General features: G+C 44.2%; 3 protein-coding genes and 1 non-coding gene across 4 annotated transcripts; 1 reads left to right on the top strand and 3 right to left on the bottom strand.

Moving 5' to 3' along the window:
- Positions 1–3066: 3066 nt before the first annotated feature.
- MSS4 (1-phosphatidylinositol-4-phosphate 5-kinase) lies at positions 3067–4911 on the bottom strand (the record flags this gene model as incomplete). Its single annotated transcript, XM_018882772.1, has 1 exon — positions 3067–4911. The coding sequence occupies one exon, from the start codon at positions 4909–4911 to the stop codon at positions 3067–3069; it is 1845 nt and encodes a 614-aa protein (XP_018735027.1).
- A 1400-nt stretch (positions 4912–6311) lies between these two features.
- On the bottom strand, positions 6312–8099 carry NDE1 (NADH-ubiquinone reductase (H(+)-translocating) NDE1; the record flags this gene model as incomplete). Its single annotated transcript, XM_018882771.1, has 1 exon — positions 6312–8099. The coding sequence occupies one exon, from the start codon at positions 8097–8099 to the stop codon at positions 6312–6314; it is 1788 nt and encodes a 595-aa protein (XP_018735026.1).
- A 1665-nt stretch (positions 8100–9764) lies between these two features.
- Positions 9765–9835, bottom strand: AWJ20_805 (the record flags this gene model as incomplete). Its single annotated transcript has 1 exon — positions 9765–9835. It is a non-coding gene; the product is annotated as a tRNA-Gly (tRNA).
- A 1426-nt stretch (positions 9836–11261) lies between these two features.
- On the top strand, positions 11262–11714 carry AWJ20_804 (putative palmitoyltransferase ZDHHC20; the record flags this gene model as incomplete). The annotated part of the gene is made up of 1 exon (XM_018882770.1): positions 11262–11714. One exon carries the CDS (start codon positions 11262–11264, stop codon positions 11712–11714), a length of 453 nt encoding a protein of 150 aa, XP_018735025.1.
- Between the last annotated feature and the right edge of the window lie 387 nt (positions 11715–12101).

The raw sequence follows: 12101 nt of genomic DNA, 5'->3' as shown, positions 1-12101 counted from the left end.
AACAACAACAAATAATAATAATAAAAAAAAAACAGTAATAGAGTAGTGGTCACAGGCGTAAATGATCTTTGAAAGATTTGAATTGACTTGAGAATTGTTCAAAGAATCAGACAGACTGGTAAAGATAGAGAGAAAAGAGAGCAAAAATATAGAAAAAAACGTGTGGACGGACTCCTTATATATTTGTCTGACAAGTCCTCCATAACCTACGAAGCAGGCACCCCTCTTCGTGCATTGGCCGCCCACCGCATAAATTTCGAAGAGCAGCCCCACTGTTTTGGTCTCATATCGCATACTGCCTGCATATGCACCCCACTACCCCACCTGCATAAACAATTTATCGACATATTCCCTGCAAATCCCTGCATATATGCCCCACCACCTCACCTCCATAAACTCCCTATCGCAACTTCCCTGCATAATACCGCATGTTGGCCCCACCATCTCCACCTCCATAAACTTCCCTGCCCCCACAGGCCACTAACCCTTGACCAACTGCCGACCAAGCCTGCATATTTACCCATCCATGTCCACAGACAAGGGTTATTTGCCGCATCTTACCTGCACTTTTGCTACATATATGCACCACCTCCACCCCTATATAACCTTCCATGCGCATTATCCCATTAAGCCCGCATATGCTTGCTACCCCTCCACCGGCGTAAACTATCAATACTATGTAGCATGCAGGTCGGCAGCAGTCATCCCGTTAGCTTGTGGTAGACTCATGGTAACAATTCGCCAAGGACACCCTATCCTGTGACCGTGGTGTACACCGAGAATAAGACTCAGCTCCCTTCTATTGCTGAAAATTAAGCAAAAATTACAGAAGGGCTCAGTGTTTTTAATTTCTCTCAGTGTACCTGATCGACGATGGCCGATGGCTGATCTGTTTATACAAATCTGCATGCGAAATAACCAGGTCGATAATAAGCTGGATCGTAGCTAGTTCTCACTAGCCTACAACTTATCTATGTCTAATCTGCCTAGCAGGGGCAAAAGCCTATCCGATATGGGATTACCGAAAGCGGACCCCACTCGTTTATCATCCTCTCAGTGAGCAAATGTATGCTAATTTACTCTGAGTTCCTGAAGCCTGTCTCCGTTCCTGGCGAAATAATGCTAGCAATGCGGTGTGGTTGGGTTTTTGTCAGACCATAAATACGAAAGACAAGCTTATATTATATAGATTCTCTGGTGAGAGTGACTTCTTCTTTACACTTGAAAATTGACACTGAATTGGGATAAAAATTATTCCCATATAATTTCCCGTCACCTAGCCAAACATGCCCTGCTACAGTAGCCTCTGTTCGATTCTCAGCTTGGGTGAATTAATTTCTGCTCGAAATCTAGAGGAGTTTGTATGGAGATATTCCGTTTGATAGGAATTACCAGGGCTATACTAATATGTTTTTTTCCAGCTTCGGACTAAGATTAAGGGAAGGAGACAATCCGTTTATTATTACTTCACTCTTCTAACAGTGGCATAAGGAGGGTGTAAGTGTACAATGTGTTCACAGGCACTGGCAGCAAAAGATGCCTCAACCTCATGTAGATACTTGCAGACACAGACATCGTTTCTACCACATTTTGTTTCGGGTTGAGACAAAACAACTTAAGTGTTGCCTATATTTAATCTTCTTTTGCTGATTGTGATGTTCACTGGAAGTATCGTTAGGATCCCAGAATGGCTTAAAACAATCAACAGGGAATGCAGACTTGGCCAAGACTCTCTGGGAGTTAGAAAATGAGAGGCATTCAATCAAGCAGTTGATATTCATACAACTAACTAGAAGAACTTATAGGATGAGATACACCTGATAACAAAAGCTTAAACTAAGAGGACTCAAACCAAATCCATGGACCATGGAGACATAGAAGAGTTCATGCTATGCTTACGGCTAATGTGTTGTATCTTGGAATCTCATACTTATAATTACAGGTTCTGATAACAGTATTTAGGATACGCACACAACTTTCAACAGCTTGTGATACTATATTTTGGGAGGTGCTTCATTTTGTTTGTGTCGTGTTCTCACGAGCACACAAATGTGGCCCATGTTAGCAAGCAGCGAGTAGCTTTCTTTCCACCTATGGATTGATAAACTTCCCTGAAAAAAAAAAAAAAAACCTCAGTAGGGCTAGCCCTAAACTCGTCACTTGTGACATTTGAATATAGTCGTTTTCAAGTATCCTTCTTCAAGATACTTCGTCTGAAGTTAGTAAAAAAACAGAATAATAATACCTATGTTCACAATTCAACCGCTTTATCTAAATACATAAATGAATCTTAAATCTGATGAGGAAGGAATCCCATATCGAGAAGTAGTATAATAATATTAATATTAAGTACAAGAGACAATAAAAGAAACAACAGCAATAATTAAAACCTTTCATTCCATCAAGTAGTAGGTTGTCAAACTCAGTCAATCAAATGTGCAGTTACCGCTAGCCAGTCGAGCTTCTGTTCTTGAATGTAGAACTAGATCCCAGAGTCCGTGTCATGGTAAGGGAGGTACTATTAAAAGTCCAATGGCCAGGTGGTAAGTAGGGAATGACCACCTAAGGCGCCAAGTCTTTGAATGCTCATCGTCCGTCCATGAATATTGTGAGCCTTGAGATCCAATTCCAAAATGTCGCTAAGGAAGCGCCTCATTGGAAGGATTCAAGAATGTCCAGGAGTAGACTGGCAAGGAGCCAGTTCTACCGTAGTCGAACGGTCTAAATCGTCGTCTGCTCGCGGTGTGCGAGGCGACAGAAGTAGTGAGCAACAAGGGACGATGAGCAAATTGTTAGACTTGAGACCTGTGAGCCAATGAATGATAGCAGATATCAGCCGGGGCTCGGGATGCCGCCGGCTGAAGATCGCTAATCCGAAAGGAAATCGTCTTGATAACCAGTCCAATAGTACCAAATGTGAAGCCATGACAAGGGAGCCTCTGAAGATCAAATAAAAAGATAGAGTGACCATGAACTAATAGTCATAGCTAGTACTGGTCCCTCGAGGTAAGGGAGCAACAGACAGGGCTAGACCGACCAGATAACCGCACATCATGAAAGAAGAACTTAGCAACGAGTAGACACTGATCTGCTGGGTCCAGGGACCACGGCAGATTGAACAAAATTGAGGAATCTCGCTCCATACTTTGCAGGGTGAACAACATCCACAGCGGATCTGCCAAAAATCAGTCCTTTGACAGTGGTCTCCGCTCTCTTGCGCCAACTAAAGGGGCAGAGGGTATCAATCATACCAATAACAGGTTGTTGTTCACAAGTACGAGTGTCACTCTGAAGTCCTACCAATAATGAATAATCCATGATATTGTGTCGCTTCAAGAAATCGACATCCTTTGAGACTTGAACCATTAACTTGTCTCGGTCCTCTTGACTCATTGAGATAGCCTCGTGTTTGTCAGTCCAGTCAAGGTCCTTGAACACTACACGACCACGATTATCTTTTCTGGGTCCGGCACGTCGGTCATGGCTCGATCCCTTGATATCGTAAATCAAATCAGTCTCCTTCTGAAGCAAATTCTTCATAATGATAAAGTGAGTCTTCTTTCCATTGGCAATAAGGGTGAAGTTTCCAAGATAGAAAGGGAGCTGAGTACCGGGGTGGGCCTTGATATGATTGTAATAGTCGGCCAAAAAGTCCGCATTAGCAATGACGTTGTGCTCTTTGCGTTTGATGGTCTTAATAATGTACTTGCCATTAGGTGTAAACAAGAAATCGGATCCAGATTTACCAGGAGATTTAGTCTTAGTCAGGTCAGACTGCAAAACAAACGAGTTCAAATACTCATGATAGTCAATTCCACAAAGGGTGCGGATGTCCTGATAAACAATAGGCGAATAAGTCTTAATAATGGCACCTCCATCAAGTCTGTATTTCTTGTTCTCCATAGTGAGGGGTTCTTGGCTACTAAGGGGAGTAGCATAGACGGTAGATTGAACTCCATTAAACATAAGAGTGGATTTCGTGATAGGGGCAGCGTGACCAGTAAGGGTAGTCAGCTTTGCCTTGGCTCTTGTCAACAACAATGGTGTCTTGGACTTGTCGACTTCCTCAACCTGAATGACCAAATCGTCAGAGGGAGTTTGAGCAATAGGCTTCGATGGAGCCAAAGGAGCTGTTTGGGGAAGCTCGGGTTCTGGGTCAGCTTGAAGGCCACCAGAAACAATCAATTGTGGTAAACCCTTGTATAAGTTTGCAACGGCAATAATCTCAACAACAAGGCTGTCAATAGAACAAGTGCCCTCGATGGTAGGGGCAGGGGCGTCGGCCATAGCGCAAGGGGTTTGATCATCCACCGCGACAGGAGTGATTTCCTCAGATTCAGCCAAGTCACTGTGAGTGGTTTCCAAAGGCGACTCAACCAATGTAACATCGCCATGGGACTCAGGAGTAGAGTCATTCTCATCAATTTCAATAGGGCAATCAGCTAGAGCCCAAGAGGCAGCAGGGGTAGTCCAGGTAGCCTCGGTGTCTTCTTCGGACCAGGCAGTTTGAATTTGACGGGCAGTAAAAGCAGCCTCATCTCCAGCCTCAAAAGACCACTCAGAGCAGTTGTCATCATCATTATCAATGGTAGCAGAGCAGGTGTTACTCGACTCGTCACAATAAGCTTGTTCAGAAACAATATCAATGGGTTTCCAGACGGTGGGTTCATTGAGGGTCTCATCAGATCCAACCGAGACATCAGAGTCATCGGGGGAACATTCAAGGATCAAAACCTTGTGATAAGCAAAAGCAGAACGTCTGGCAGGGCGACGGTTCTCTTGTTGTACACAAGCACCATACTTGGGCACAGAAACACCGCAATGGACGTCACTCAAAACAGGACGACGAGGGACCTTGTGGGTTCCATTAGAAGGACGATAATCACCGTTGGTACAGAAAACGGCACCCATTTTATCAATAAAATAGGCAACAGTAAAACAGTAGTAGAAAAATAGTGTTGAAAGCGCTGGTTAAAAATTCACAGAACAAAACTTGAGTGTAAAAACAGCTGTAGATTTATTCTGAAGAGAAAAAAAAGAAGAGAAGAGAAAAAGACCATTGTTGCGGATTTCCTTTCATATATATACATGGGGCTCTAAAGATTATGTTGATGTCTGCACCGACCACATAATCTTGGTTCACGGACTCGGTCAGGCTGTAGCCTGCAGACTGCAGCCTGCAGCCTGCAGCTCTGGGGTACCTCCGCCCGCCGCCCGTTGGGACAACGGCTGGGCACCTGAGATTAGCGAGTCCAGTACAAGCACCTGAACACTGGAACAACCGAGATGCTAACCGTCAGTGGCCATTTTCGAGGTCAATAGCTTGGTTTGTATTTAAATACACCAGCATAATTAAGTTTCATTCTCGATCGAACTTTACTCCGTACGGAAATGCCAGGGGTATATCTCATCGCCGCCAAGCCGATCGGGTCCATATGCAAGATAACGGGCTGGTAGAACCGGGGTATGCATGCAGAACGGGGGTGACCTGGGCTGCCTCCGGCGGCTGGGGCTCTGCCCCAGACCCCGTAGCTCGCTTCGCTCGTTGCGCCGGGTTCCCCACTTACAGTTGGGAGAATTGCAAGCTGGGGGATTGACAACGACAGTACAGGATCGAAGTCAGGCATCGTAGTATGATCATGTGGCGAAGGTTATATCAAAGTCATGTAAACAAGTTTAAGTATACGAGGGCAATCTGAAGCTGCCCTTGAAATCAGTTTTTGGAAGCAATAGAACTTCTTGAACTTCCGAGGTAAAAAGGTCTCGAAGCTTCTTAGATATATAATCTGAGCTACTGAACCGATTGTGGACGTGCTTTTCGAGCATTTACTTTCGAACGAACGACGAGAAAACTGAATTCTAACCAAAATGCAGTACACATTCAGTAATTAAACCACCTTGGCTATTATTCCCAACTAGTAGGCCATGACTGCGTCGTGACGACCGCAGTGGAACGAGAGATGTCGTTAGCGGGGGAATCCTTTAGCTGAAGCTCTAGTCTACAAGTAGTCTTCTGAATAAATCGCACTACCCTCATTTTAAACTCTAACTGGATAATCTTGAAATCATTATTCTTATAAGTTCGATTTATAGCATTGTTTTTATTCGTCCCGTATACTAAAAATATAACCACGCTGTCCACCCAGAGGGCAGCTCTTGTTCTGTTTATCTTCACTAATCAGTTAAACATGTGGACTATTATAGGATGTTGATGAAGAGAGGACAGTTCCTCAAATTATATATTAAAGGAAGCTACAAGTTGCAAAATCTTTTCAAATTCAATGGCATTAATTATTTTGTACATTAGCTGTCTATTCTCTAGAGACATCACGACCGAAAACCTTGACCTTAACCCAGTCGGTGAGGACAAGGATCTTGTTACGCATGGAAAAGCACATACTAAGGTATGCAGATCTCCAGAACATATAAGTGAGACGACCACCAGAGGCAAAGTTACCTTCAGCCCAAAGAGTGAGGTCGGCAACTGCCTTATCGGAACCGACGTAGGCCAAGGAACCTTGGTGAGAATACTCAAAGGGAAGAAGAGACTTGGAACGTCTTAAACGTCTAGAGCGAGACTCGATTTCCGATAAGATAGACTTACGCTCAGCAGAGCCTTCAGCTGTTTGGCTAGCCTTAGCCTCCAAAGCGCGAACTTCTTGCTCAAGGTCCTCAGCTCTAGCAAGCTGGTTGAAGAGACCACCAAGGTAGGATCCTTGTTGGGCAGCAACTTGAGCAGTGGGGGCATACTTAGTGGCAGTACAGTCGCCAAGAGCCCACACACCCTCAGTACCTTCAACTACAAGGTATTCATTGACAAGAAGACCACGACGAGAGTTCTTTTGAGCCTCAAGGTTAGCCATCAAATCACGGATGACGGGACGAACGGTGTTACCAGTAGCCCAAACGAGAAGACCATAAGGCATCTCAAGGGTCTCCTTGGAACCATCGGGACGGGTAGCTTCAGCAATAATAGTATCTTCGGTAACCTTCTTAACCATAGTCTTGGTTAAAACACTAATCTTTTCAGCCTTGAATTGTCTTTCAGTATAATCAATCAATTGCTTAGAAAACGAAGGGAGGACATTGGGAAGAGCTTCAACAAGAGTGACCTTGAAGTCTTTGGCAATACCGGGAATCCACTTCTTGAGATCTTCTTCAAAGAAATCTTGCAACTCAGCAGCAAATTCGACACCAGTGGGACCACCACCGACAACAACAGTGTGAAGTAAACGCTTACGGTCAGCATCATCAAGGTTCTTGAAAGAAGCAGACTCAATGCAGTCCATGATCTTCTTACGAATCTTTTGAGCATCAGGGATTTCCTTCAAGAAACAAGCGTGATCTTGGACACCGGGGATACCGAATGTCGAGTTCATGGCACCGACACCAACAACGAGGTAGTCAAACTTGAGTTGTCTCTCGTCCTTGCTATCTTCAGTAGAGTGGTCACGAATGGTTACAACACGGTTTTCATAGTCAATCTTGGTGGCCTCGGCCTCATAGTAAGTGACATCAGATTCCTTGTTACGAATAATACCACGGATGGGCTCCATGATAGAACGGTGTTCAATAGTACCAGTGGTGCAGGAAGGGAGTAAAGGAGTGAACAAGAAGAAGTTTCTGGGAGAAACAACAACAACATTATAGTTGGAAGTGTTGATAGTCTTAAGAAGTGAAACGGAACCCCAGCCACTACCAAGGATAACCAAGGTCTTCTTAGTAGGATCAGGAGGAGATTGGTTCTCTCTAGGGTGTCTGGTCTCGTAGATTGACCATCCAGCATAGATCAAAGTAGCAAATACAGATCCATAGGTGATTCTCCAGGTAGTCTTCCAGAAACCCCACTTCTTCTTTGGGCTTGGGGGAGGAGGGGGAGGAGGAGTACCAGCAGAGCCAGTAGCAACAGGAGTAGTAGCAGTTTTAGTTACAGCTTCAGTCTTAAGAACAGGAGAAGGAGGAGTAACTGGAGTAGCCGAAGGACCAGAGACAGGTTTCTTCTCTTGTAATCTCAAAGCAGAATTGTAAAAGGATCTTTGAGCAATAGCAGGAGTAAGTGCAATTCTCCTAGTAGGAGCGACTAACCGACTGGCCAACATTGTTGAATATAACCACAATTAGAATTGGAATTAGAATTGGAAACGTGTTGATAAAAAAAATCAAATCAATTCAAAAGTTTGACCGCTTGAAAAGAAATCTAAGTTTAACTTGCACCAAATCCTAAAAACCGAGTTAAGCTGCCGGGTAGAGTGGACCTATCTAGCAAACTAACCGAGCAAACGAACTTTACGGGCTCTTTGTTCAAATGTTGGATAAGAGATTCACCAAAAATCTAAAACCCACAAATTGGAAAACCAATTGATAGTTTAATAGTAAAACTTCGATGTTTTATCAAGTGAAAAATGCAAATGCAACTCTCAAAGATAAAGAATCCTATATCTTCTCAAGAAAATATAAGTTTAAGAAGTTGTAGAAATCGAGTTCCAAAAAAAAACTTAACGGCTAATTGAAGACCACCTGAATTAAGCAAATTTCAGAATGTTACTACTCTTCAATTTCTCGCTTAGTTTTTTTCTCACGATAGTGAAGAAGCGGGTATAATTTTTTTTTTTTCCACTGTACAGTTATCAGTACCTGTACCAAGTTTTTATGTCACTTTGACGTGCTCGGTGTGCGGTGCGTCCTGCTTGTCGGGCGTGCTGCCCAATGTAAGTATAGAAATCCGGCCGGCAGGTTATAGGGACTGCCGCTGGAGTTGCTAATTTAACCGCAGTAGACAACAGAGAGAATGACTGATTGAGCTGAACGAGCGGCTTGAAAGATCAATGCAAAGCGGTAGTGGGCAGGCTCGTCAATGCAGTATTGGGCGGTATCGGCCGCTCGCTGTAAGTTAAAAGCTGGCTAAAGATTTTTATCCGGGCGGTCTTTACAAAGATGAAGCGAGGATAGGCAAGAGAAAAATTCCTGATCGGCAATTTACCCCTCTCAACTGGTCCTGATTAGGAAATGTATATGTACCCCTCCAGAGATCAGAGGTGGTGAATTTTTCCGTAGACCAATAAGAGCCAGTTATCAAGCTGATAGCTGTGCAGGCACGATTGTTTTCTCCGTACAGTCGCTGGAAATGTAATTGAGGATAAATGAATCTGTTTTATCCACTGGCTATAATTATAGAGACTGATTATCAACAGGCAAAATCGTGCTATAACAGTGAAGAGCTCTAATCACAGGAAGTCCACACAACAAAGTCTTTACAGGGAAACTGATGAATTTATATGGCTCTAGATATGTTAGCTATCTATAGGTGTCATTATATATACATTTAGCTTTAGAGCTAAGCAGGCTGCCCACATTTCGGAAACACCGCTTGTGCATCGGTCCGTGCTGTTGCCTCGCGCGGCGATTTCACCATCATCCAGTTCCGTTCCGACATGGCCGCGTACGTCGGGAGTGTGCTTCACAGATGCCCTGTGGAATAACCCTGACATCAGTTCGGACTTAATTTAGCCTTTGACCGACGTCTCTGGGAGCCTCCAAATTAAAGTTTTTATTATTATGTCAGCAACAACAGTTTATTGCGCTTCTTATTCCTCAGTAGAAGTCGCTACGTTCGCTTTCTCGATGACACTAGCCATTTACATCCGGCGGCTAAAGCTGTGCCAGGCTCCCTTCGCTTCACTTGGATAGCGGGAACCTGCAGGGTCATTAACCGTTCCTGCGATTGACAAAAAATATAATTATTACCCGATGAAAAACAAAAAATATGCGTTAACCCGGAATCGAACCGGGGGCTCATCGATGGCAACGATGAATTTTACCACTAAACCATTAACGCGCTTATTGACAAAATTATTTCGCTGTGGATTCTGAATCAACCACTCTAGATGAGCTTGTCGGCGGAAAATTCTCACTTTTTTGGGTTCTTGCCGTTTGTATAAGCTCATGGCTTGAATCAGAAGCTCTCCAAATGTTTCCGTCTTATTTGGTCTTGTTGCCGATGGTGATGTTGAACTATGTCTTGTGCTTGTGGGGTACTTATAGTACCTTGTACCTGTGGGCCTTTCTGACAGTTTTTTAACTAGATTTCTCAATAAATATTCCTAATAGCGCCTGCCAAATTTGAATCCAAGAAAAACGGAATTTTAAGGATTTAAAAGTCCCGTAATAATTAAGAATATTATCTATAATTAGTACTTGGCAGCCCACCTGCAGTACCCCTGAAACTCAGCCTCATCATAGCAGATCTATGGAGTTCCGACATCAGAAACGACATTACATTCAAAACACCAGCAACAATAGCCCGTAAAATGGCCCTAAAGGTTGCCAAATACCGGTTTTGTTTTCTGGCCGAGCGTTTCTGTTGCGCTGTGGCCAGCGCAATCCCTCGACTAGGTGTCAACTTTCTACTTGCGTGGGCCACTTATGTCCATGTTTGTGTGATATGTTTAGTCGAGTTCGACAGCTTTCTGGGTCGCCAAATTTTGAGCTATCTCGGTGTTATTCTTTACATAAATAGCGCTATTGCATACTACCGTACAGTATCTGTTGGTGGAGGTTCACCTTTGGACGTATGTATATCTCTTTCGTGATCTGGTTGATTTCTGTGTTTGGTAACGTGTGCATCGCTTGTAACGCTCCAGATATGAGCTCGGTCGTGCCAGTGAGATCAAGTAAGGGAATGGTTATTACCAGGTTGACGATGGTCCACTACCAAAAAACGATTTCGCTGAAAGTAAACACGTACTAACTACAGTAGATTCCCCGGTTCAGGGCAAACTTAGGTGACCTAGAGCAGGCAGGTTTGGCTCCAGCGCCTCCAGAAGTCACTAATAATGTCACAGCAAAAGAAAATGGGGACATGCGATATTGCAATAAATGTTCATGCTGGAAACCAGATCGCACTCATCACTGCCGTTCGTGCAAGAAATGTGTACTCCGGATGGATCACCACTGTAAGTATTTGAAGAAGGACGCGTATTAAAGTCCCTTCTGTTAGTAGTTCTAACAAGGTACAAGGTCCCTGGTTCGCAACTTGTATTGGGCACAACAATCATAAATTTTTTGTTCAGTTTTTATTATACGTATGCTTGCTCTGTCTGGTATGTGGTATCAGCTCAGTAACCGCCATATACCGGTTCGTGAATAATGAAACTAAAATTGCCACAGCATACCTGGCATTGAACGGTGTTTTCCTGGCTGTGTTGTCTACTGTTATGGGCATAGCGGTGGGCTTCTTCACCTGTTTCACTGTATACTTGGTCATGATCAACAAAACCACGTTAGAATCCATGGAGCCTGTTCGATATAAAACAGCGCTTGCATCTTCACAATTCAGATATAGAGATGCACCGTCATCAGAATCTTTGGGAAACATTTTTGATCTCGGACTGTATAGAAACTGGTGTTCTGTAATGGGCGACAGGGTCATCGAGTGGCTTCTACCAATTGTACCTGCCAACAAAACCGAAGGCATTTCGTTTGAAATTAACCAGGAGCTCTGGGACAAGGCTCAACGGGAGGCCCTTGACGAGCAGTCGCAATTCCACGAAGCAAACGAATACTACCGCCGACAGTCGGACTACCTCGAGCAGCGACGTGAGATCAGGAAACAACAACTACAGCGTTCCATAGAAAGCGACATTCGTACCAGCGAGTATCATGAGCCCGAAATCCCTGATCCGTCCGAATCTATACCACTCACCCGTTACAGGTGAACCTATATTTATTGCCATGTATATATATACACTGAATTCTTGACCGGAGACTGCCTCCGGCGGCTGGGGCTCTGCCCCAGACCCCGTGGTGCTCGCTTCGCGAGCAGCGTGATGTATGGCCCTGTGATCTGGGCAGTTCGAATAGGCTAATCGTGAAGACAATGGGCATCATTGAGCGGTGTACAGTGGCTCCTGCCACCGTTGACAAAGAGACGTAGCGAGCGTATTTTTCAAATACTTTGTGGTATTTCCGAAATGTATTATTTTCTAGTATGTACATAGATGGCTGGCTGGCCCCACGATGCTCGCGAAGCGAGCACAACGGGGTCTGGGGCAGAGCCCCAGCCGCCGGAGGCATACTCTCACCGTGAGAGCTACCCAATAATA

Source organism: Sugiyamaella lignohabitans, chromosome A (assembly GCF_001640025.1).
Source record: "Sugiyamaella lignohabitans strain CBS 10342 chromosome A, complete sequence".
In the NCBI taxonomy this organism is placed as follows: Eukaryota; Fungi; Ascomycota; class Dipodascomycetes; order Dipodascales; family Trichomonascaceae; genus Sugiyamaella; species Sugiyamaella lignohabitans.
This window is presented reverse-complemented; position numbering and strand designations above follow the sequence as displayed.